The 27,533-nt window shown below is 45.2% G+C and overlaps 1 protein-coding gene across 2 annotated transcripts in view; it reads right to left on the bottom strand.

The window, feature by feature from the left end:
* Window positions 1–27,533, bottom strand: part of SORCS3 (sortilin related VPS10 domain containing receptor 3) — a 499,588-nt gene that overhangs the window by 156,221 nt on the left and 315,834 nt on the right. For both annotated transcript variants that reach the window (XM_006135388.3, XM_075935518.1), the window contains exon 5: window positions 21,588–21,661. In XM_006135388.3, the coding sequence (XP_006135450.2) occupies window positions 21,588–21,661 (74 nt within the window). The remainder of the gene's footprint in view (window positions 1–21,587; window positions 21,662–27,533) is intronic.

The raw sequence follows: 27,533 nt of genomic DNA on the forward strand, positions 1-27,533 counted from the left end.
AAAGAAAGAAAGAAAGAAAGAAAGAAAGAAAGAAAGAAAGAAAGAAAGAAAGAAAGAAAGAAAGAAAGAAAGAAAGAAAGAAAGAAAGAAAGAAAGAAAGAAAGAAAGAAAGAAAGAAAGAAAGAAAGAAAAAGGATACTGTGCAGGGGAGAAGGGAGAAACACGTCCATATCTTTTAGGCAATCCCAATCAAATTAATGGATGTTGCCTATTATTCTGCTGAAAGTTAAACAGCAGCCTGACCCAGAAGTGAATAAACACTGAGGTGTTTACAGACAGGAAGAGCATGGACAGCGTGTGTGTCTAATCTGACCAAAATACAGAACCACACGTGGACAGAGCCAAGACGTGGGTGAAGTGTAATAGAACTCAGCTCGCTCATTCGAAGACTTCCTGATATGGTAGACTATACAGCTCTTACTGTAGGCCTGTTGCGGAACTGCACAGCCAACCCTAGTGAACCCAGGGCCTCTTTCCTCACCCCACCTAGCACGTTGTGTTGCCATTTACACATCTGCACAGTGGCCATATAGTGCCACCATTTTGATTTCGCAGTATGTTTTGCGTGGGTGCAAATAACTTTCATACGTGGTAAGACCATGGTAAATGGGAACCTCTGTCTGTTTTACTGCTATTAACTTCAGTCATCTCTATAACCGGATCTAGCCTACAGAAAATAGGCCAGTACCCTCTGGGGCTGAATAACGGGAGACATTTTCTTAATGGTGTTAGACTGTGGCAGTGCCTCCCAAAGGATGTGGCAGAAGCCCCATTAATTGGAGCATTTCAAATCAGGTTTGAAAAAAGCAGAGGGGAACATGCTGCAAGGAACGATCTTGCATTCGTCCCCAGGGCCTGGATTTATAGTTTTCTTCAAGCTCTAATTTCTACGACTCGACACTTCTGGACGTCTAGAGACAATCACTAGGATGGGAAATGTGCAAGGTAAGGCTGGAAGTTGCCAGGCGTCTACACTCAGCTGATTTTTTGTTTTGTTTTTACTTCTGAATAGAGCCTCCACAACCCTGCTCATTTAAAGCTCCTGGGGAATCTTTAGGGTTTTTCTTTTCTCCTCCCCCCCAGCATTAATGAAAAGGGCACCATACTTTACAGAAACTACACATCAATTTCTAGGTCTGTGGATGATTTGAAGGAATCTAAGAGGGGGTCCCATTACCAAACAAAATCTGCGGACGTATTTTCCTTCAGTTTCCTAATTCTTTCTCACCAAAGAACTGAGAACCCGCATGAAATATTCAGAGTCATTTATCTGCTCCTGCTGCTCAAATCCCATTTGCACTCATCAAGAGAGACTGCAGTCTTGGAAATGCCTCCTGCCCTACATTGCATTGATATTGCTTGACCTGCGGGGTGGATTCCGATGAATCTCACTGAGTTCTTTTAAAATAAAAGAGGGGGAAAATTTCCTTTGTCCAGCACAGGAAGAATTTTAAAGCACCAGGACGGCAGATGGCAAATTGGAGAAAATCCACTGAGCCAAAATCAGCACCTGACCCATCATTCACTGTTTGAGACAGCCTCATAATTTCCCAGCTGTGGTATTAAGTGATGGAGCCCTGCAAGCGCATGGATATCCACTTTATATCCGCAGGTATCCATTTCTGCCGATGTGGATGCGGATATCTGCAGTCATTTTTGCAGCTATGGATGCGGACACAAATTTTGTATCTAGAATCCTGTAAATTTGCAGATATCTGCTGTATATCCATAGGTACCTGCATCTGGTATGACCCATTTTTGTGAAGATGGATGCAGATATGAATATAAATGTTGTATCCGTGCAGGGCATGACTGACTGAGATGATTGCAGGGGAGCAGTAAGAACTGGAAACTCATGAGCATTTTAAAGCCATGAGGAGTGCTAATACAAGAAACCCCCGTCTTACGATGGCCTGAGTTGCGACCCCACACACTTACGACCATTTTTGTAAGTTCAGAAGGGGCCGAAAGCCCCCGACTTACGTCCTTGGCCTGAAATTATGACGGCTCACGGCACCTATCATAAATGTGGGTTTAAGTTATGACGCCTTCAACTTGAAACACTTCCCCAGGAACCGATCGCGTCACAAGTCGGGGACCACCTGTAAACACTCCCCTAGGGGCTTTGCTATTGCACTTAAATTTTGCATGGAAGACGTGCACTTCAGATTCGGCAAGGCACCTAATTCCAACCGCCTTCATGGGGAGTTAGAAACTTAAATATATTTGAGGGTCTGAGTCTCTGATACTACCAGGACCGATAAATGCACCATGGATCACAGATAGATAAGGTAGATAAAGATTTCTGTGAAAAAATTGTTACTTTTTTCCTTCAAAAAAACCCTACAAAAGGAAAGTTTTCTGACCAGATGGATAATTTGCCAGAAAATGAGCAATTTTGAACAAAGTTTTTAAAAGAAATGTGACTTTTTTAGTCAAAAATGTTGATTTTTTTTTTTCAACGAGCTATACTGCTGAGGGACCATGGCATGTTCTTGGACAGATCTGCTTCCTGTGTGAATTCAGAGAACTGATGCTTACTTTATGGACAAGATCATTTGTATTTTCACTCCCGTTTGGTCTGTTGCTCCTAGCTGTTGAGAGAGAGGTTGGACGGAGGTCATTTAAAAGCCAACCCAGATGGATTCATCCACCAGAACGAGGAAGCCTCAGAGGGAATATCTACACTGCAATTAAAAACCCATGGCTGGTCTGGGCTCGAGCTAAGGGGATGTTTAATTGTGCTGTTGACAGCCAGGCTCAGGCTCAAGAAAGGAAAGGAGAAATTTTTGCAGGGAATTGTTGTTTCCTTCTAAAGTTTCAATCTATCAAAAGATCGGTTTCAGTTGACTTTTTGAGAAAAAAATGAAAATGATTGGTTTTCAGTCTTTCTTTCTTGCTTGCCCACCCCCTTTGGGGAGAAAAAACTAGCTCATAAACTAAGGGGTTTTCGATTGCTGCAAATAAAAATGAAACAAAACATTGGTTAAAAAAATAAACACTGGCTTTGTTGGATAGAAAAAACTAGACATTTCCATTGAAAATGTCAACTAACAGACATTTTTTTTTTTAAGAAACTATCATTTTCAACCAACTTTTCCTTGCAGTCAACAGCAGAACTCAAACCCAGGTTTGTTTGGATGTATAGCATGGGTTTATTGAGGGATTTCAGGCCACCTCTCTGTGACTCAGCTGCTACATCACGAAAAGGAACATAATGCTCAGTGTACTGCCATGAGGCCCAGTGAGTTAATCTTTGTAAAGCTCTAGGCGATTCCCATTGGAAAGGCCTGTAGCAGTGGAATAGAGGTAGCATTTACTACCTGGTTCTACAGAAACTTTGTTTAGAACAATGCCACCAGTGTTGAGTGTGCTTCGTATATAACCATCATTCCATCTGTCCTCATTGTACACTCAGGGTATGTCTACACTACCCTCCTAATTCGAACTAGGAGGGTAATGTAGGCATACCGCACTTGCAAATGAAGCCCGGGATTTGAATTTCCCGGGCTTCATTTGCATGAAGCCGGCCGGCGCCATTTTTAAATGCCGGCAGTTCGAACCCCGTGCCGCGCGGCTACACGCGGCACGGAGTAGCTAGTTTGGATTAGGCTTCCTAATCCGAACTAGCTGTACTCCTCATTCCACGAGTACAGCTAGTTCGGATTAGGAAGCCTAATCCAAACTAGCTACTCCGTGCCGCGTGTAGCCGCGCGGCACGGAGTTCGAACTGCCGGCATTTAAAAATGGCGCCGGCCGGCTTCATGCAAATGAAGCCCGGGAAATTCAAATCCCGGGCTTCATTTGCAAGTGCGGTATGCCTACATTACCCTCCTAGTTCGAATTAGGAGGATAGTGTAGACATACCCTCAGAGATTCAACTCCGCTTCTAGTTTCTCTCCATGCAAAGGACTATCTGGAAAGCACTTTAAATCCAAAAGAGTTTGTGGCTTGGCACAACGCATCCCCTTCTGACACCCGGCACTTTAGAATACAGCCATCCAAAGAAGCTCCCTTGCATGCATGTTTCATTCCCTTCGAGTGCAGGAACATTTTCTGATTGCCAATAAGACACGGCTGATGCACTAAAGCTCAACGATCCAGCTGCTAACAGAAGCCAAGACAGAGCTGGGTGTCTCTGAAAAGCTTTGGAGTGGGAACATCATTTAAAACATTAGTGCAGTGGCATAGGAATAAAAAATACAGCTTAAATTGTCCAAAGAGGGGTTGCCAACTTGCCACTCGGCACAGCTGTAATGTATAGGCTACGCTGTGAGAGGAGTCCATATGCTTATGGGTGAAGCATTGCACATTGTATTAATTAAGGAAAGCTGGCTTGCCACATTCCCTGATGCAAAATATCACAAAGAATCACCCTGGGACAATGTCTAACTAGCTGGAAATTAATTCGCGCGTCAATTTATGCAGAGGCGATGCGGAGCCAGGTTTGTGACACGTGTCTTCTGCTGGCTGTTTCTCTGGGCTACAGCCACGAACCGGAAGAGAACAATCGACTATTTCCTCATTTAACCAACACCCAAGTGAAACTGCTCTGCTCCAAGACAGGGCAGAAAGTGTAACTGCATTAGTGTGTCTCTTTGCCCCAAATCATGCTCCAGTAACAGCTTCTGGCACGTGATGTAGGAGACGTTCTTTTGCCCTGACAGCCCTAAGAGGAAAGGCAAACCACCAAAAAGTGTTCTGACAATGAAGAGGGAATTGCCAAGGCAGGGCCTCTTCCTAAAACCAGCTGGCCAATGCAGCAAAGATGGGTTAGAGCACACGTTACTGGACAGAGTTGTAGAGTGGCATGCATCCTACAGCAAGAAGGTGGATCGCTCAAGCCAGGAGATGAAGCCCCACCTATCGGAGATGGCCATGGGGTAGCAATACACACAGTCACCCGGGGGCATGTCCTGAGGTCGGTAATGATGGAGGAGCAACTCAAGGCATCAGTGTACCTGTGTACATAGCTGCCGTGCAAAGGAAGCAGTGAAAAAGGCACCGGCTCAGGTTGTGTGGGGGCCAGCTGGGAACTCCAGAGCAGACCAGCCTGCCTGGCTCTGTGTGAGTCCTGGAAGAGGCTGCTGGGTCCCCGAGGCCACAAATGGCAGCACCATGGCTCCCATTGGTCGGGAATCCCAACCAATGGCAGCTGCAGGGGCGGTGCCTGTGGACATGAGCCTCCTTGCACATGGAGATCGCAGGGACCTGGCAGCTGCGATGAGCACCCCCTGGCCCTGCACACCAATCTCCTGCCCCAGCCCAGCACCCCCTGCAGGCTAGGAGTTGGGGAGCTCAGTGCCTTGACTTCAGCTGATCCAAGCTGCTTCCGAGCCTAGGCCGGGAACCTTGTCAGAAGTAGGTCTTTGGTTCCAAGCTACTCTGTTACACGCCTCCGGCTTCTCCAAGTCATACAGGGCACATGTCTGCCTAGCGCCTATACACCCATGGCTCATTATCTCCTGCCCATACTCCAGCTTCGATGGCATAATTAAATAGCTCTGATGAGCCACCATCTGCTAATCCAATTACTGCTGTACAACCCTGTAGGCACAAGCGCAGAAGCCACTGGCTTCCCCACCTTGTTCTAAATAACAACCTGCTAAGGGGAATAATTGACGGAAACTCATCTAACCTACATTACTTAAAGGAACCTGCGGTGTAGCAAATAGGATACTCCTTCCTCATCGTAAGTTCTCATGGAGTTTTCATGCAGGCTACACTTAACGATGGAAAGATTAAACTAAACCCATTCTATGGAGGAGGCTCTGGGGAATACCCAGGGAACTAAAAGATGGGAGTTTCAATTGCTTCTCTTTCTGAGAATGAATTCACTCCTGACGAATCATCATTTTAGAGGGTTTGTTGATTTCCAACAGGCAGAATTCATAAAGAGGGTCTCCTTATCTTTTGTGGCCATTACTGTGTGATACAAACGGATTGCATCTAAATGAGTTGGGAAACATCTTGTCTGTGTGGCTCTGATAAGAGACGGTTCACTACACAGCATGGGTCCAACTCAGTCTGTTCAACAGAAGAGCTGCTGCCTAACTTAGTGATGGGAAAACGTTCAGTGGTCCAGAAGTTTCAGTCAGTTCGGAAAAGCTAATGAGAATCTTTCTGAAAAGTCTTGGTCTAGAAATCTCACATGGGAAAAATCTCTCATGATATCCTGGCGACTTGCTAGTTGTAGTCGAACTGGAAATGCCACAGCAAAAGCTGTGGCTTGTGGTTATGACTGAGGTTCAGATTTCAGCCTAAAATCACTTCTGGGAGTATTTACCTACTGGCTGATTCTCCATTACTTGCTTCTTGTGTAGTCATTTGCACCAGTGTGAAATATGTGTAACAAAGCTACCGGAGCAGAACTTCTGCAAGGAACACAATCCCCAGAACACTGAGGAAGGAATTTGTTTACAAACTGAAGCAAATATTCTGGGTGTACAGAGCTGTGTACAGATGGGCATTGTGTATAGACAGGCACTGTGTATAGACGGGCATCATCTGTGTACAGAGCTGTGTATAGATGGGTACTGTGTATAGACGGGCATTATCTGTGTACAGAGATGTGTATAGATGGGCATTGTGTAGAGACGGGCACTGTCCGTGTACAGAGCTGTGTACAGATGGGCATTGTGTATAGACGGGCACTGTCCGTGTACAGAGCTGTGTACAGACGGGCATTGTGTATAGACGGGCACTGTCCGTGTACAGAGCTGTGTACAGACGGGCACTGTGTATAGACGGGCACTGTCCGGGTACAGAGCTGTGTACAGACGGGCACTGTGTATAGACGGGCACTGTCCGTGTACAGAGCTGTGTACAGACGGGCATTGTGTATAGACGGGCACTGTCCGTGTACAGAGCTGTGTACAGACGGGCACTGTGTATAGACGGGCACTGTCCGGGTACAGAGCTGTGTACAGACGGGCACTGTGTATAGACGGGCACTGTCCGTGTACAGAGCTGTGTATAGACGGGCATTGTGTATAGACGGGCACTGTCCGTGTACAGAGCTGTGTACAGATGGGCATTGTGTATAGACGGGCACTGTCCGTGTACAGAGCTGTGTACAGATGGGCATTGTGTATAGACGGGCACTGTCCGTGTACAGAGCTGTGTACAGACGGGCATTGTGTATAGACGGGCACTGTCCGTGTACAGAGCTGTGTACAGATGGGCATTGTGTATAGACGGGCACTGTCCGTGTACAGAGCTGTGTACAGACGGGCGTTGTGTATAGACGGGCACTGTCCGTGTACAGAGCTGTGTACAGACGGGCGTTGTGTATAGACGGGCACTGTCCGTGTACAGAGCTGTGTACAGACGGGCATTGTGTATAGACGGGCACTGTCCGTGTACAGAGCTGTGTACAGACGGGCGTTGTGTATAGACATTGTGTACAGAGCTGGAAAAAGATTGCCAGGTCCAAGTGTTCTGCGGGCTCCTGACTAGGCGCAGCACAGCCGGTAGCAGGATCCCCATGTGTTTCCTGCCAATACTGGATCAGCTCTGCCCCAGGATCACTGTGGATAGGCAGGGAGCTCAAGCTTGCCTGCTAGGGAAAATAAGAGGTGGGCAAACGGTGATGATGGCCCAGTAGGAAATGGGCCCATTTCACAGGCTGTCCTGGAGCACCACGGACATCCTGCCTGCCATCCAGCGAGGAGGAGCACTTCATGTGAAGGGAACTGGGGGTGGCTTGATGCAATTCTCCCTGCTGGGAACAAGGGGCAGGTCTTCAGCCCAGCAAACACATTGATCATGCTTTAGGCTCTCGTGGGACCAGCGGGATCTGATGTGGAGAGTAGGAATAAATGGCCAGTTTTCAGAGTGCAGACAGGTATCTAGTGGTGTCCTGCCGGGGTCTGTCCTGGGACCGATCTCAGCCAACCTATTTATAAATGGTCTTGAGAAAGGAGGAAGCAGTGAGGTGGCAAAACGTGCAGATGATACTAAACTGCTCAAGGTAGTTAAGACCAAAGCAAACTGTGAGGAGCATTAAAAGGATCTCACCAAACTAAGTGATTGGGCAACAAAACGGAAATGAATTTTAATGTTGATAAATGCAAAGTAATGCACATTGGAAAACATAATGCCAACTACACATACAAAATGATGGGGACTAATTTAGCTATTACCATTCAAGAGCTAGAGTCATTGTGGATGGTTCTCTGAAAACATCCACTCGGTGTGCAGTGGCAAACGAAAAAGCAAACAGAATGTTAGGGATCATTAAAAAGGGGATAGAGAATCAGACAGAGAATATCTTATTGCCACTATATAAATTCATGTTATGCCCACATCTTGAATACTGCATACGGATGTCTTATCTCAAAAAATATACCTTAGCATTGGAAAAGGTTGAAAAAAGGGCAACAAAAATGATTAGGAGTTTGGAACGGGTGCTATATGAAGAGAGATTAAAAAGTCTGGGACTTTTCAGCTTAGAAAAGTGGAGACTAAGGGGAGATATGATAGATGTCTATAAAATAATGACAGGTATGGAGAAAGTGAATTTATTTACTTGTTCTGCAACATAAGAACTAGGGGTCACCAAATGAAATTAATAGGTAGCAGGTCTAAACAAACAAAAGGAAGTTTTGCTTCACAGAGTGCACAGTCAATCTATGGAATTCCTTACCAGATGATATTGTGAAGGCCAGGACTTTAAGGCTATGTCTACACTGCCTCTGGTATCTCGAAATAGCTATTCCGCACCTGAAGAGCAAGTCCATTATTTCGAAATACAACAGGCTCACCGTTCCAATGTCCCTGTAAACTTCTTTGCACGAGGATTAAGGGATGTGTTGGGATTGCACTTTATTTTGAAATTTGGTGCTGTGTAGACAGCACCAAATGACAAAATAAGCTATTTTGAAATAAGATCAAAATAAGATACAGCCTCTTCCCGACTTACAAACCGGTTACGGACCAAGCAGTTGGTCGTAACTCGGTTCATTCATAAGTCGGACGCCATTGAGTTACAGGCAACCGCGCTGTTTGTAAGCGTGAATCACGTTTGTAACTCGGGGTCTGCCATTTACGACAGCTTTGGTCGTAACTGCGAATGGTTGTAAGTCGACCATTCGCAACTCAGGGACCAGCTGTATGCAATTTGCAAGGCTAAGAACATAAGAACTTGTGTAGAAGCACCCTAACGGGGTTCAAAAAAGAGCTAAATAATTTCATGGGATGGGTAGGAATGGTGTCCCTTGCCTCTGCTTGTCAAAAGCTGGGAGTAGGCGACAGGGGAGAGATCACTAGATGATTCCCTGTTGTGTTCCCTCCCTCTGGGGCACCTGGCATTGGCCACTGTTGGCCAACAGGATACTGGGCTGGATGGACCTTTGGTCTGAGCCAGTGTGGCCGGTCTTATGTTCTTAGCAAAATCACTGTCTCTGCTATTGAAGCTGCTTCCATGCCAACGTTGACCCCACACTCTGTGGTCTTCAGAGCTATCCAGGGAAAAGAATCCACCTCAGCAGGGAGGAGGGAATGTACATGAGCCTCCCCCTGCTCCTGCATGGCTCAGAGCAGAAAGTTTCCCTGTAGGGCAGTGAAATGCCACCTCCTGGGGGCAGCGACAGGAGCGTCCCCACCCATGGGTGTACTGGGCCTGCCTTGTCTGAGCACAGAGGTGCTGCAGAGGCGTAGAGCACTCTCACGGAACTCCCTGGCCCTGCCCTGATCCCAGTGGGTCATCAGGGTTGGGGAAGCCTGTTCCTGGTGAGGAGTCCCTTGTGGAAATCTCTCCCAAGGAGCATCTCTTGAAGAGCTCCTCCGGAGGGTCTTCCCACAGGATGGTCTTATGTGGTGCTCGTTTTTCTGACACATGGGCCTCGATAGATAGAGGCTCCTCTGTGGGTGAGCAGAGTTCCTCGAGGTTACTGCTGGGGTGAATGAAAGCAGAACCTGGTCCTTGGAGCGTGGAGGCACTTAACAGCAGGTAATATATTTGGGGGAGCTGCAATTCCTAGTCAGGGCACAATTTGGGACATTCAATGGACGTCAGCTCCTGTTATTCCCGCTGCTATTCTGCAAGTATTGCATTTAAAAACATAGTTCTCTTTGCAGAGTTCCAACAGGAGTAACTTTTAAAACCAATAGAAGGAAATATTTCCACCTCCCCACCCACCACCCTGCAAACTATCTGTCTGTGGAAATCAGGCCTGGAGTATACAGCCGCCACGAGGCCAGGTGAATTATAAAAGGATTAGATCTACTATATGTTTTAGAAACTTTTTCTGTCCGTGAGTCTGTTTGTTCAAGAACTCCTCCTCAATGGTCAGAGCTAGGTCCACCATATTCGGTAGGCAACTTCCTCTTGTCAGAACTTGAAACAAGGTCAGGGGTTGGTTGTGCCGGGACAATGGGACGTGCCTGGATCCTTTCCTCATAAAAGGGAAAGGAAGGAGTGTGGTAGGAGGGGGTTATACCGTAGAATGACCACAGGGGGCAGCAATGGACCAGAGATGGGGACCAGGATAACTACAACCCCATTGGGCCAGCAAGGGAAGGGGTAGAGAAAGAAACAACTATCTATACACATTTCAGAGAGTTTGTGGGTCTGTCTGTTCCCCAGCCCCTCCCCCAGCCTGTTCACAGGCACTTCTCACCTGGCCCCAAGCTGCTGTGAGGAGAGAGAGAGCGGGGGTTGTCTTCTCTCCCCAGGACGGATGCCTACTCATCCCACATCCCCAGCCCCACCCCAGAGCAATGATCTAAATTAAGATAAACAAAACTTAGAGTTAAGGACCCAAGCAATGCCGGGTACATCTTCTAGACCTATACAGATAAGAACATCAAGAGCTACATGGGTATGGATTTAATAGAAGCTTGGAAGGGAGATAAATGCTTCTGCTTCAAGAGATAGAGGGGAATTGTGGAAGAAAATGTCTTTGATTCTAAAATTGCCCACTCAGGTTTTCTTGCAATCTTCCCCTGAGGTAGCTGGTACTGGCCATTCTTGGAGACAAGCTATCAAAGGAAATGGACCGCAGGGTCAATATCACATAGTCATCCCTCTGTTCCTTTTTTTAATGTGATATTTACATGTATTTCCCCTAACACTCACGCTTGTTTCTTGTAGCTATTCTACTTTCTCTCCTAAAACACCTTGAAAACAAAAATCCTAGGATATTTCCAAGAGTGTGCAATGCAAGAGACAGGTGAAAAAAGTTCTAAATGTAATTGAAAACACATAATATTTATCCCAGAGATCGGACGTGCTGCAGTTAAAAGAACATTTTAAAACTACACACACACACACAACAAAAACCATTAAGTGCTTTTTCAGTGCATCAACTGGTAGCGACTAGCCCACGTACCAAATTCCTTTTGTTCTTAGGTCCCTTTTGACACTTATTTATTTATCCGAAAGGACAAAAATGCCCCAGAAACCAGCAAACCCCTTTGCTTTTGTTGCCTACATAAACTGCAAACAACTTTGATGTATTATCGAGCTACGGTTGTTGTGGGTTGGTCAGGCTGGTTTTGGTGTATGGGGGGCGGGGGAGGGAGCTTATTTTTGTTGTTGTTATTGTTGTTTTTGCAGACTTCCCAGATGAAATTGTTCCTGCCAAGATTCTTCCCTGGGCCAAATTGGTTACAAAACCCTGGGAAGTATTTGCAAAATGGGAAATGTAGCACTGACATAAACTTAACTGAAACTGACAACATGATGATATTCATTTCCAGGAGTCTCTGCCTAGGAGCCTCCTGGATGGTTTCTCAGACACAAAAAGAGATGTTTGTTTCCTTTTCAGAGAAGTGCCAGGCTCTCCTGGGTTATCTCCCAGCTCTACCTCAAGGGCTGATTTATCATCACAGCAGCCCAGACCCCTAGACTCTCTGTCAACAAGGGCAGCTCTTCAGTTGGTAGAAATGGACATGGGCTACATTGATGGAGCTAGGCCAACAGATACTAGTGGAAGATCCGCTATAGGCTTCTGCCACATACCACGCTTTCCTAGAAAGTCTCTCTCTGCCCCTCTGTGGCTATATGGTGGAGTATTAATGAGGGCACATCTCCCACCACAAAAACGCAAATGTCCATCATTTCCGGGCACTATGTTGGCCTCTGTAATGCCCATGTTTGTAATCCGGTCACGCTTCAACAGGAACAAACTTTCCAAGTTGGGGCATAGGGGAGAACATCAAGCCTGAAAAAATGTGTTTGGCCAGAAGGAAAAATGGAAATAAATCTTCCTCTGAGGTTACTCCCAATTTGTCAGGTACCATCGTAAATTTTGGATCACAAAAATACAAAACTATTGGCTATGCCAGGGCTACTCAACTTTGGAAGCCCCAGGGGCCACAATGATACTCACACCACATGCTGAGGGCCGCAGCTTAAGTGTGGTTGCATATACACGCAAATATATATGCAAATATATGCAAATAGCTTCTTTCACACTGACAGGCATGAATACAAAGATTAAGGCAAGACTACACAACACACAGGCCCCATTTAAGTCAGATCTGCTGATATTAATAAAATGCAATATTTACCTGATTTCCACCCATACGACAGTACTTTTAATGAGCAATGACAGTCCAGGAATTTAACTATTAAACCACATATCAACAGAAGACCATTATACTGTCTGTTTTGTTTGGTTGGTTGGTTGGTTTTGGCTCCCACCCATGGGAGTAGTTGAGTAGTCCTGGGCTATACTGTCTCTACTGTATACAGCAGACACTAGAAACTAGGCATCATCACGGCAGAGCAATAGAATTAGGAGTCAGTTTGATTCCCAACTCTGCCACTGGCTTACTCCTTTTTTTGGGCAACTCTGTTAGGAACAGATTCTCGCAGACACTAAGTACTTGCAACACCAAGTCAAATAAGCTCTGAAGGTCAGGCCCACAGCCTCTGAGTGTCTCAGTTCCTCCACCTTTAAGATGGAGCAGATAATTCTAAAGATAGGTTTTATTATCAGAGTAGCTCTGTGAAGTTCAATTCATTCTTGTGTCCTTAGAAGGAATCACAGGAATGTAGAAATACAGGACTAGAAGGGACCTCAAGAGGTTGTCTAATCCACCCCCCCTCCCCTCCCCACTGAAGCAGGATTAAGTATGCCTTGTCCATCCCAAATGCTGTTAAGGAAACCTTGCAATACATGCCAGTAGAATAAAAATAACTCCCCAAACCCAGACTCACCTTCACCAACACTATGGACAACTGAAGCTAAAAAATCCACATTAGCACTCTGGTGGCTTGAACCCAGCACCTCAGGTTTACGATAGCCCGTGTCCTGTGATGGAAACGCAGCCGTACTACACATAAAGGCAGGGATGCAATTATTCCTTTTATTGTGCAGCACAAGGACAAAATTATTTTAACTCCGACATTTCTAATGCGGGAGTATTTAATAGTCAATTGACATTTATAAAACTATGTTTTCTTAACGCTAGAATTGGCTGTAAAAACTCAAGTGATGTTTTCCCAGCACCATATAATGATACCATCTGGTAGTTAGCGATCAAGAGACACACAATCATTAAAAGATCAGTTGGTGGCTGGCTGGCTAACGTATGAGATATGCTATATAAAGCTCACCTTACTTTACTTATGTCCAATAGGGCAAAGTCCCAGGGCAGTCGTCATTGGAGCTGGGGCATTCCCATGCCCTATTGGCCATTATAGAGAGAAATAATCACCAACATTTGCCTATTTCTAGATCCAATCCCAGATCTTAGCTTTCAGAAGCATCCGGGTAATTTTCCCCTCCTCACCCAAAATATCTTCCTCTTTCATACAATGTACGGTGTATCTACACTTCAGGACTTAACTCAAAATAAGCTACGCAAATTGAGCTACATCAGTTGCGTAGCTTACTTTGAAATAGCTTATTTGGAAATAGGGAGCGTCTCCACAGCACTTATTTCAAAGTAGAGCGCTCTTCCTCTGATTTCCCTTACTCCTCATACAATGAGGGTTACAGGAGTCGGAGTAAGAAGTCCTCCAGCTTGACAGTATTTTGACACTATTTCAAAATAACTGCCTGCTGTGGAGACACGGACTAAATTATTTTGGAATAGCGCTAGTTATTTCGAAATAGTGTTGCAATGTAGATGTACCATTAGCTAGCACCTTCCTGATGGAGGAATATAGTGAGAAGGTCTGCCTGCCCCTACCACAGTTTCTGTCTAACTGCAAGCAAAACAAGGACTGAAAATCTCACAAGAAAGCCAGTTTTCATGAGCCTGTAACACAAGCCTCCAAACTCTTGGGTATTTGTCTCTAACATCCATGAATCCCTAGTCTCAGGTACCTTGGCACGGTCTCTGGCCCACCACAGTTCACGTTTTCGCATCCTAAAGGCCATGTTCACACCACAATGAGCTGGCCTGTGTCTTTGCGCACTATTGTCCTCTGCTGGATGGGATCAGAACGGCTCAACTGTGTGTCACAGACCCTACAATGACCAGGGATTTTCCGTTAGCCCAAGTGGCAGAGGCTGTGGAGTTTAAAATGACCGCGGGGAAGGGCATGCGAGTGCCAAACACAAAACTCCAAGGTGGTGAGAGCTTTGTTTCAGTGCCACAGAGAGAAGAGAAAGTAAAATCGGAGGGTGATGGAATGAGCAAAGCAGCTGGCACATTTAGCACTATTTGTTATAAATTCAAGATCGTTTCCCCTACTGCTGGTTACAAAAAAAAGCAAAAACGAGAGCCGAAACGTTGCTCTTCGAAGAGAGAAGCCCGTCCTATTTTCCTCCTCTCCCCAACCGTCCCCTCTACTTCCCTGCTGGCATTTTCCATTCAGCTCCTTCATAATTAGTGTATACTTCAGTGTCCTTTACAGACTGGGCTCATTCCAGGGACTGACCTTCTCAGTGATTTAAATCTCCCTGTGTCCATCGGAAATGCTGCACAGGCTAAACCCAGTCCCCTCCGGAGCCTTTCCTGACTGTTCTTTGACAGTTTTTCCCCAAACTGATGGCATCTCTTAACATCACAGAACAGAGGGAGGCTGGCAAAGGACTAAATATGACAGGTTAAAGGGCTTATGGGGGAGATCTCCATTTACAGCCTATTCCTCGCTCTTCCCTAAGGTGGATAGTGGCAGAATCAAATGAGTCCATGAAGCAAATTCTGGGGCAATACTGAGAAAATCTGTCAGAAGTAGCACCTGTGCCTTCCACACAGAGAGGCTACGTCTACACTGGCACCCTTTTCCGGAAATACTTAAAACGGAACACTTTTCCGTTATAAGTATTTCTGGAAAAAGTGCGTTTACATTGGCAGGATGCTTTTCCGGAAAAGCACTTTTTCTGGAAAAGCGTCCGTGCCAATGTAGACGCGCTTTTCCGCAAAAAAGCCCCAATCGTCATTTTCGCGATCGGGGCTTTTTTGTGGAAAACACTACGGTGCAGTCTACACTGGCCCTTTTCCGGAACAGTTTTCCGGAAAAGGACTTTTGCCTGAATGGGAGCAGCACAGTTTTTCTGGAAAAACACTGACAATTTTACAGTAGATCGTCAGTGCTTTTCCGGAAATTCAAAGGGCCAGTGTAGACAGCTGGCAAGTTATTCCAGAAAAGCGACTGATTTTCCGGAATATGTGGCCAGTATAGACACAGCCAGAATGTATTGCTGTGTGCAGGCCCTCCAGAGATGGGTGGATGGGAAACCAATATGTACAGCGGTTCAGCTGACCAGACAGTAAATGCAGATTGCCTTAAGGAAGTCCCTATTTTAGGCTATATCTAGACAGCAGCACTATTTTGGGATACCAAAAGTATCCTGAAATAGCAATTACAGGTCTTTAAATGTGCCCGTTATTTTAAAATAGATTTCAAAATAACGGGTGCAATATTCCAGCGTCCTTGTAATCCTCGATCGGCGTCCTTGTAATCCTTGTAATCCGGCATGCTTGTAATCCTTGTAATTAGATCGTCGCTCAAATTAGATCGTTGCGATTTCGACCTACGAGTGCAGTGCAGGTGCACCATTTGAGACTTAAGCACTAATGTGATGAACGAATTTATTACCCACACTTCTATTAACCCTTTTACCATTGATTTAAGTCTCTCTAATGTTCCTCTATGTCCACACAACCTTTAATGTATTTTTATAACACAAACCCCCAGAGAGTCAAGGCAATGCTTGTGACCCCACTGTGCAAATGGGAAACTGAGGCACAGAGTGGCTAAGTGATTTGCCCGGAGTCACATGGGAAGGCTGTGGCCATGTGTAGCCCTGAAGCCAGATCTCTCAAGTCCTAGATTATTGGACAACCATGGGACAATCTGGCCTCTCCATCTTTTAGCCCAATTAAGCAGTCAATTTTAAGCATAGATTTAAGTCCCATTGACTTTAAATGCTGAGCTGAGAAGGGGTGGGATTACTTAGTACTGTATCAACCACATGTTTTACAGAAGAAACTATTTTCCTCATATTTTACAGAATACAAAACATGTGGGATTGTTTTCTTGTATAACTCCACCAGTAATGGCAGGTGCCTTAGGGTATGTCTATACTGCATCCCTCTGTCGGCATAGGGATGCAGATTAGGCAGGTTGACATTGCAAATGAGGCAGGGATTTAAATATCCCCTGCCTAATTTGCATAGAAATGGCCGCTGAGTTTTGCCAACTCAGCACTTTGTCTGCAAAAAGCAGCAGTCTAGAGGGGGATCTGTTGAGATAGAAAGCCTTTTTCGACAGATCCTGTAAACCTCCTTGCAGGAGGGATAAGGGATCTGTCGAAAAAGGCTTTCTATCTCAACAGATCCCCCTCTAGACTGCTGCTTTTTGCAGACAAAGTGCTGAGTTGGCAAAACTCAGCGGCCATTTCTATGCAAATTAGGCACGGGATATTTAAATCCCTGCCTCATTTTCAATGTCGACCTGCCTAATCTGCATCCCTATGCCGACAGAGGGATGCAGTATAGACATACCCTTAGTTACCAGGAATTCAATTTAGCTGGGGCTCAGGAGGAGCCATGAAAACTGAACTCAGATATTCTCTCATTGCCTAAAAATGAGGCAGATTGAAAGGCAATTACCTTGGGCTGCTCTGGGGATAGGGTCACAATGGAATATGGGAAAATCGCTTCCCATTGGTACCAGCTCCCATATTTAGCCCTGTAGTATCCTGAGATCCTAATGACTTTAAAGCCATGACGACATAGGGCGGCCACATTTGGAGAGCCACATGCTGAGAGCCACCTTCTTTCCCATGGCATTCTACTTCAATTCAAAGAGACCACATGTTTGAGAAATTGCTACTACACAAAGAAAGAGCATCATAATCTACTCCTGTAAAACGCTCAATAGCCCAGACCTGAGCTCAGCCCCCAACCCATGGGCTTGTGATGTTCTATGGCTTGCCTTATGCTGCAAGCCAATTCAGATCATCAAAATAGTCCCGTCTGGCCTTAAAATCTATCACTATGGAAACCGCCAGGCCCTGGATGGGGTAATTATTTGGGAGGACATCACACAGTAGAGGGAAGAAAGATGAAACCTGGCTGTGTCGGTAGAACAACAGACGGTTATAGCATTGCAAATGAGCGGTGGCTTGGGGCAGCAGTAAATGCTGCTAACATGGCAAGTGGTATTTTGACAAAGCTGCTTCGGAGGACTTCAACGGCCCTCACGTCAGGTGGAGATTTTTCCCTCGGCCGTAAGGGGCCTGTTCAAACCAGTTAATAACCGATTGAGAATCATAGAATCCTAGAGCTGGAAGAGGCCTCAGGAGGCCATCGAGTCCAGCCCCCTGCCCAAGGCAGGACCAACCCCCAATTAAATCAACCCAGCCAGGGCTTTGTCAAGCTGAGACTTACAAACCTCTAAGGATGGAGATTCGACCCCCTCCCTAGGGAACCCAGCCCAGTGCTTCCCCACCCTACTAGGGAAATAGTTTTTCCTAATATCCAAACTAGACCTCTCCCACTGTAACTTGAGACCATTGCTCCTTGTTCTGCCATCTGTCACTACTGAGAACAGCCTCTCTCCATCCTCTTTGAAACCTCCTTTCAGGAAACTGAAAGCTGCTATCAAATCCCCCCTCACTTTTCTCTTCTGCAGACTAAACAAACCCAAATCCCTCAGCCTCTTCTCATAGGTCATGCGCTCCAGCCCCCTAATTTGGAGGCACCCACATTTGCAACTGCCTCTAAAGACCAACAAAGGCAACTCTTTGGCCTAGTCTACACTACGCCCCTCCCCCCGCGTCGATCTAAGATACGCAACTTCAGCTACGTGAATAGCGCAGCTGATGTCGACGTATTTAGACCGACTGACCGCGGTGTCTTCTATGCAGTAAGTTCAGCAGCTGATGCTCTCCTGTCAACTCCGCATACTCTTCTAGTCCTGGTGGAATACTGAAGTCGATGGAAGAGTGCTTGGAGGTTGCTATGTCATGTCTAAACAGAAGTGATAAATCGACTGCTGGTGGGTCGATCTCTGCAGCGTCGATCCAACCTATGGTGGAGACAAGCCCTTTGTTGCTCTTACTTCATGCCTCCTGAACATTTCAGTAACATAGTCTGATGACTTAGCTTTTTACATAATGGTGGAACCCAAAGAGCAGCAGCTTATGTCGCTCTGAAATGTAAAAGATCCTATATATTCGTTCGACACACTCCATGTAGTAATAAAAAAAATCTGCGAGCTCCCAAAGTTTCAGTGTGCGCCTTTTATTTTTTCGCTCTTTCCCACACACAGCTTACAGGCGCTGAACAACAATCACAGCTTGCAGCATAATAAAAAAGAACTGCAGGTTTCAAAATCCCTGACCCTGGTATTACGATAAGGTGGTTCAAATCTTGCTCATAGTGCGAACAACCTAATTTGTTCTCTTGGAAAGTTTATCATCTTTGGGATTCTGCTGCCTCTATGTGGAATAAAGCTTTTTTGACACATTTTCCAGGAACCAATGAACCTCTGCCTCTCTCAAAAAAGAGGCGACATCTGGAATGGCAACTCCAACCTGCTCATGTGTTTGAGTTAGGTCCCTTTTATTGCTCCAGTAAGGTTGTCACCTTTGTATATAGTGCTGCCACTAATTAGGGTAGTCGATGTTCTTAGTCCTCTTTAATTATACACATAGTACAGCACTGATTTAACTTCTTTTATGGGTTCTCCTTTGATGAGGGACATCCCACAACTTGCTCCGACATAGAACCAAGCAAAAAGCAAACTTGTTCCCTCGTACATTGTCTGCACCAAAGGAAGGGAGAATATATAAAAACGCCCCCCATCCCAGCATTTTTTGTCAGTCTCCAACTCCCATGGTCCTTCTGGACTACAAGTCCCACAATCCTCTTCTTCTGAGATGAACAAGACCATGCTGTAAAAGGCCAGTAGACCCTATTACAGATGGTATTTTTAAAGATGGTTAAAAATTAAGATTTTTTTTTAGTGAAATGTTTTTCAAAGTTCAAAGTTGTTTCCATTTGGCAGGATTTCAAACTGAATGATTAAAAAAATAAAAAGCAAAATCTAACCAACGTGTTACTGATAGGGTAGATCAAAAATTATCCCTCTCCACTGTTTTTGGACAAAAAATGGGTTTTTCACAAAAATGAAAATCTTCATGGAAGATATTTTATTCCCACAGAAAACTTTGACTTTTGTTTGCAAAAACAAAGAAACAAAAACCCAAAGATGTTTTGCCTTTTTGCTGATTAAGTTCAATGTTTGGTGTTCCAACAAAAAAGCAGACTCTTTCGTGGAAAATTTTAGCAAAAATATTTTTTCCATTTTCTGAAATATTTTCCAGAGAAAAATAATTGTTCTCAACCACCTTTTGTTATTGAAATATTTTCCTCACTGACTGTAACCAAGAGGTATCTACTCTCTAGACCAACAATAGGGAGTGAACCAGTAAGCCCAGAGCTAAAAGCCTAAGCCCCTTGATTTTAAATTTAAAAATTACCCTGTACACTTGGGAGCTGTAAGAGTCACATTCTCAGGACTGTACTGCATACACTGGCTGGTAGGTCACATAAACATCGACAGAACAGAGCAGGAGTGGAGGAGATGGAGTGGCTAAGATAGAGACTTCTGGGAAGGTAAACTGAGGTAGGGTGAAGGAAAGATAAATCAATGGAGCCAAGGAAACGTTTTCAACCAGGAATAATTACATTAAATCAAAAGGGCTTCTTCCTTTGATCCTGGGCCCTGTCTTTTCCCCAGATCAGTTCCAAAAAACGGCCATCAGCTTAATTGTCCATTGACAAAAATGCTTGACTCGGGGGAGTTAGAGGAGAAAACAACATTTAGGGAACCCAATCTACCACCAAAACAAGACAAGTAACTTTGAGAAAAAAGGGCATTTTTCAAGCAGGCCTATGTGATTTAGGAGCCAAATTTTCATTTTCAAAAGTGACATAAGGCCAGATAGTATTTAGGCATCTAAAACACTGATACATCCTCAGTGGGCTTTTCAAAAGCACCTCAATGCACATCTACAGCTTCAAGCACCTAAAGCCCTTTAAAACCCTACCCAGCTAGTCCCACTGGGAGTTCAGCACCTAAACCACCTAGCTTCTTTTGAAATTCCCAATAGACACCTATCTCCATCTCTGGATAGCTAAATACCTCGGAAAATCTCCCCCTTCGGCACACGAGCAGCTGAAATCCCATTGGTTCTCAACAAGACTCAGGTTCTGAAGTACATAACTCTCCTTAGAAATGGGGACTTCAGCTACTAGCTCACATAAGAGCTTTTAAAATTGTTTCCCCCTCAGCATCAGCTCCTGAGCCACTTTGGGTTTGTCTACACTCCAAAGAAAACCCACAGCACTGAGGCTTTATCTACACTGCTGGCTTGCCGTAGACAGTATGCAAATAAAGCACTGATTAGCATTTTGTTGTGCTTCATTTGCATAATCTAATCGAGCCGTTTTGGTGCAAGGGGTTTCCGGCACAAAAATCCTGTAGTGTAGACGTAGCCTCAGAGTCCAAGCTCCAACATGTCTACGCTGATATTTTTAATCCTGCAGCATGAGCCGTGGGAGCCAGTCAACCAACCTGGACTGTGAGACTCAGTACCACAGCTTTCTCTTTGTGAAGGAGGCGAACCTTTATTCCCCAGGCATCTGATGATAAAAATACATTTTAACATGTAAAACAAAAACAAAAAAACCCTAACATGCTCTTTAAATAGCACACTGATTCTGTTTAAAAGCCCCTGCCCCAGTCTCCTGGGCCACAACGTAATGGAAAGAATCAACAACAGCAGTAATCACAAGTTTCACTAGATTTGGTATGTTGTTCTTAAAGCACCAGCTCCTGGAGTCAAGGGAGTATGTGAGACTCCCAGCACTCTTATTTTCTTTACATTTCTAACCCTCAAAGTTGTGGCTTGAAAGGCTTGAGAACATGTCCCTTCCACTGTGCAAAGGCATCAGAGGACATTAAAAACTCCAAACCTTTTTAAAGAAACTCCTAAGTCAATCTCAGGATGTTGGGGACCACCCTAATACATTCTGAACACTTGGGTTTGGCAGTACTTTAATCATTCCAGATCCTGGGACCCTCAGGGCCTTATTCCGGATGTTACACACACACACAAGCACGCTACATTGTCTGCACAACACAAAAGGCGATTGAGGGGACCACTCACCAGTAAAACCTGTTCGGCGTGATTCGCTCATGCATTAGCTGCCAGCGTCTTCCAAAATCCATAGAGCTGTACAGCTGAAAGACCAAAAGACATGAACAAGAGGATAAATAGAAGGAAAAGGAGCGTGATCATTGCCCTGATAGGAATTTAAATCTTTTCTGAGCTCCTGGAGGTCGCAGGGGAGCTAGATTAACAGAGCAGAGCTCAGGGAAAGGGATGTGTATGGGGGCAGTTGAAGGGACGGTGCCTCAGGCAGAAGGGGCAGGGTCAGGAAGCCAGCCCTCAGCACGGCTCGGTCTGTGGCACTTCCCCCAGTACTCCGAGTTGCACAGAGCAGCATTCCAGCGGCGATTTAAAGGGGCCCCAACCTCCGGCCACTGTCACACATTCTGTAGAGGCAGTGACAGCCAAAGCCTCCTTTGAATCACTGGGCCCTAGGGCAACAGCATCCTTTGTCATCCCTCCTGCCTTCCCCCATCGACAGACATGGCAGGGCTACATCATTAAATAGGGAGTGCTGTGGAAAAGGATCTGGGGTTTACAATGGATTACAAATTAAATATGAGTCAACCATGTAATACCCTTGCAAACAAAAGGGGACATTATTCCGGGGATGTACTGAGAGTAGTGTTGTAAGCAAGACACAAAATGATTCTTCCACTCTACAGAGCACCAGTAAGTACTGTGTCCCGTTCTGGGCACCACACTTCAGGAAAGTGGACAAATTAGCGAGCCTCAGAAATGATTGGCAGTTTAGAAAACCTGATCTACCAGGAAAGAATTGAAAAACAAAAAAACAAAAATGTGTTTGTGTAGTCTGGAGAAAAGACCACCGATGAGAGACATGATAACAGTCTTCAAGTGCACAAAAGATTGTTATAAAGAGGCGTGTGATAAATTGTTCCCCTTAACTGCTGAGGACAGGACAAGAAGCAATGGGCTTAAATTGCAGGAGCAGAGATGTAAGTTAGGGTAAAATGTCCTGACTGTAAGGGTAGGTAAGCACTGGAACAAATTACCTGGGAAAGCTGTACTTTGTGAAGGTTTCTAAAAACAGGTTAGCCAGGGATGGCCTAGCTAATACTTAGTCCTGCTTCAGTGCAGAGAACTAGAGCAGATGATTAACTGTGGTCTCTTAATCTGTATGAGTCTATTAACCACATTGGTAGAGACTATATCCTCCTCTCAAATTTTAACTTGAGGTTCAAAACCACTGTTAACTTTCTTCCCCTTAGATCCTACCAACACCCTCTTTACATATCTCTGTCAACACACTCACTTGTGGTGCAATATCTAATCAATATCCAGGCAGTTTCCATTGTGTGTCCAGTCTACAGAAAGCATCTGAAATCACACCCCAAAACTCCTATACTTTAAAGATTTCTAGTTGGATTTTCTTTACTCATAAGGGTCAGGTTAGGAAGGCATCAATTCCATTTATTTTTATAAGGAGCAATATGCTTTTTATACAGTCTGGGATGCTATGGCAATTGATTACATATAAATTCCTATAATTAAATTAGATTAAAATAGTTTAGATTAGATAATGGTACGATAGAGGCCTAGGAAGCAACAATAAGTCACCGTGTAAGTGCCATTTACAATAGGAATTGAATCCTTTCCTTCGGTGGGAAATACAGTGTGTAGTAGCTCCTAATTTACAACTCTCAGGGCAAGGCCAACATCTTCAGACAAGCTAGAAGTCAATTTATTCAGTAGCTTAGCTACTAGAAGCAGCTAAAAATGGCTACCTTTTAAATTTCAACTTGCAGTGGAATATTTCTTTGGTTCCCTCTAGCTAATAGATGGCTGGATTGTAATAAATCCAGAGTTTCCATCTAGATTAAATGTCAGATGTAGGCTAATTTTATAAATATCCTACCCACCATCACCATTTATTCCCTTTTTATACCAGTCTACAACTACCCACCATCCAATTACTTAAAACTTACATAACAAAAAAAACGTACATTACAAAACTTACAGGCAAGCTTTACTCCAGCTTTAAAATACTCAGGTTTGTAGCAAATACCTCTGATTTTACGAAATATCTACTAGCTTTAGTGTAGAGGCAACAAGAACGAAATAGCAGACTGTTTTGAACAGAGAGAAAATAATACATTCTGTTTGACTAGCACACAATAAAGATGAACTTTGATTATAGAGAATGCATGCACAGATGAGAAGTATTAGTGAACTGTCTGACAGGCGGAAGAGGGAGATGTTACAGAGATAAACTATATGTTGGTAATCACAAAATTGTAGCTCTTTAATGGGAAAATTATATGGTTGGAGGCAAGGCTGTGTGTTTGACTTCTGTTTTTGTGTAATGGAGTTTGTGGACTGCAGGCAGGTCCAGCTTTGCAGTGGAAGGAATTGCATCTCAATGATGCAGAGGTTGGAATTGCTGATATGTAGTGTTATGTATGATTGAGAAGATAAATATGCAGGAGTGGCAGAAGATTCCTAAAAGAGCGGGGTGGGATATTAGCATCTGAATTGGGCTCTGCCCCTGTGTTACTTTTTCCCTGATGCGCCTGCCTGCACACCAGTTAGTCTTTTACACAATTAACTGATAGTTAATCCTAATGACTACATGGGCCCCTCCCCTTTTGTTGCCCTATGCGTGCTGGCTCCCTCAAAACTGCATCTTCCACTCCCCTCCCATGCCTCTCTCAGAGGCAGAAGCACCGGGGAGGGCAGGTAGGAGCTGGTACATACGGGAACAGCCTTGACACCTTAGTAGCATACTCCAGGAAAAGCTGAGCCTTTTCATTAACCCTTCCCACCAGGTCCCACTCACACACTGCTCCTTCTCCACAAGCCTCCACCCTCAAACTGTCCATTCCCTCGAGGCCTTCCTCACATGCTGCCTTTTCACCCTCCCCCCAAACCTTGCACCCCCTAACTCCTCTCTGCCCCTTCATCCCCTATCACTCAACCTTGTGGCTGGTAAAATGTGGGAAGCCCACGGCCCCCTTGACCACTATGTTCTGGTGCCCCAGGTGACAGGTAGATGGACTGCATGCTAATATTTCCTCCGCAAGTCAGTTTGTACAGGGTTCAGGCCCATTATAGGTATTCCCTTGTGTGATGGCAGGGAGGGGGTTGGCAGGGAGCCAATGGCAAGAATGTGCGAGATTTGAACTGAAAGCAGTGATGTGCCTGCTGCAGTTCTTTCTGTGGCTTGGGGGGAGAAAATCAGGGGAAAGATGGAATGAATCTTGGAAGCCGGACATGGAATGTCCAGAAGCAGTATTCATGTCTACAAAGGGCAGAATGTGGGTACAAGATTGTGCGTAGATAGGGACTGTGTAGTTAGACGTGATCGGGTTATCTTTTTTTATTTCTGGTTTGTGCACATCCCTCCCCGTTACCGTTCCCCCCTCTCCCCCTTTGGTATCATGTAACTGAAGCTGAATTCCAGGAAAGCAATCTTCTGTGTTTTAACCTGTTTTCTTAGTTGCTCTAACACGTGGCAACAAAGTATGCTTTACCACGTATGTCTTTTTTGTTTTAATAAAATCACCTTTTTTAAGGCTGTGATCTGATTCCGGTGTCCTACAAAGCAGGAGAGTCTGTGTGCACATGGCTGAGACTGAGAGGGCTGCTATTAGAAATTACACTGTTTTCAAGCTCGGTCCTGAAGGAGGGTAAAAGAGCTTGGGGTAACCCACAGGAAGAGGTTCTCTAGTGTGTCTTCCTGTGTTCTCAAAAGGGATTTTTGCATTTGGGTGGTGGCAGTGTATCAAGCAGCGGCCCGAGGCCAGCTGCGGCAGCTAGCGCCCCAGGCAGAAGGCACGATCAGCGCCCCTGCCTTCACAGTCATCAATGGCCATGACGTCATCATGAGGCGCCCCGAGCCGGCGGCGCCCTAGGTGACTGCCAAGTCTGCCTATGCTCACAGGCCGCCCCTGAGTGTACCACCCAAGGTAAGGGAATCTGTGACCTTGGGGAGTTTTTAAGCAGAAGCCTATAGAAGAAAGCTATTTTTAAAGTCTACTGTGGGCCTCCAGCCTCTGCTCTCCAAGTGCCAGAATGGGGAACAGCCTTGACACCTTAGTAGCATACTCCAGGAATTGCCCCATTGATTTACTCACGGTGAGTAAGAAAGGCAGAATCTGGTCCTCAGTGTTTCTGCCAGTGGGAAGTGTACTTGAGCAATTTCAGCCACCAGTAAACAAGATGGGAACAAGTAGGTACCAGCACTGAGGAAACCTTTACATCATGAATGGATGTAAAAGACTATAACAGAGTTTAAAGAGAAGCTAGATAATTTCATGGAGGTTAGGTCCATAAAAGGCTATTAGCCACGGGATAGAAATGGTGTCCCTGGCCTCTGTTTGTCAGAGACTGGAGAAAGATGGCAGGAGACAAATCGCTTGATCATTGTCTTCGGTCCATCCCTCTGGGGCACCTGGTGCTGGCCACTGTCGGCAGACAGGCTACTGGGCTAGATGGACCTTTGGTCTGACCCAGTACGGCCGTTCTTATGTTCTTATTTACTTCAGTTTAGCCCCATGTCATTGGGCTGCAATTACTGAGTGAAACTCTCTGGCCTACGGTCAGGCTAGCTGGTCACAGTGGTCCTTTTCTAGCCTAAAAACTCATTCAGTGTATACAGAGGGAAAACAGGATACTCATCTGGTCTCTCACAATCTCATCTAAACTGAATCTCTAAGCCTTTTGCTGGTCACCCTTCACCACTCTCCTCCAGAAAAAGCCATAAGAAAAACGTCTAATCCAAAACAGAACTCTTAAGAGACGCACATTAAAGTACAGACTGAACCTCTCTAGTGTGACACTCTCTGATCCGGCAACATCTATACTCCGGCATGATATTAGTTAGACAGATGTCCACTTATCATGGGTGTGGCCAAGTTTCCCATGGACCCATAACGTTTTTTTTTACAGCCACCAGTTCTGGCTCTCAGGCTACGTCTACACTGGCATCCCTTCCAGAAAAGGGATGCTAATGTAGCACGTTGGAATAGGCAAATCCGCGGGGGATTTAAATATCCCCCGCAGCATTTGCATTAACATGGCTGCCGCTTTTTTCCAGCTTGGGGGAAAGCCGGAGAAAAGCGCCAGTCTAGACGTTATTCTCCGGAAAATAAAGCCTTTTCCCCCGCGGATTTGCCTATTCCAACGTGCTACATTAGCATCCCTTTTCCGGAAGGGATGCCAGTGTAGACACAGCCTCAGTGTTCTGCACTGCTATGTAGCTTTAATTTACCCCTACATATCTTTGAAGAGCCCATCAAGCAGTGGAAGTATTGGTAATGCTGCTAGACAATATTGACCTCCGGTGGTTCAGCAAATTCTCTGGTTCTGCACCAGTCAGGTCCTGAGAGAGGTTCAACCTGTCTCAGGAATTTTTTTTTAACAAGTCAATGGGTTATGAAAAGAAATGTTCAGAAAATTCCACCACAGGCTTGTGAAGGCAGCATTAATCTTGTGTTAAATTACCTTCTCGGAGGGCATCCTCTTACCAATAATAGACCATGCAACCCTGGAGCACAGACCTCATGGCGAGTCTAGCCTAGTCCCGCGCTTCTGTCTGCATTAGTGTGAAGCTTCCCGGTTTAATTCAATGGGGCATTCAACTCAGCTGTTGAGCTGATGGGCATTTGATTGGTCATGCTCGGCTACCCCACCCATGTCTTGATTATCGGTATCAAAAGGGTTGCAAACGGAGCCAAAAGCCAGGTTGTTGTTTAACTCTTGAACCCGTTGTAATCGAGCCGGATCTTCTTGCTGGGGTTCTAATTCGCTGGCTGAGTCCCATGCCACACCCTTTTGGGACAGAGGTTTGGCAAATGTACTGATTTCCTTGGAGTCTATTGTGTCCTTTTTGCCCACAAGCACCTCTTTTCTTTTGCAGGTCCACCCCAGCCTGGAGGCGGGCCCCTCAAAAGGCAATAAGCACCTCTCATTTGAACGACT

The sequence above is a fragment of the Pelodiscus sinensis genome, chromosome 8 (assembly GCF_049634645.1).
Source record: "Pelodiscus sinensis isolate JC-2024 chromosome 8, ASM4963464v1, whole genome shotgun sequence".
NCBI lineage: Eukaryota > Metazoa > Chordata > Testudines > Trionychidae > Pelodiscus > Pelodiscus sinensis.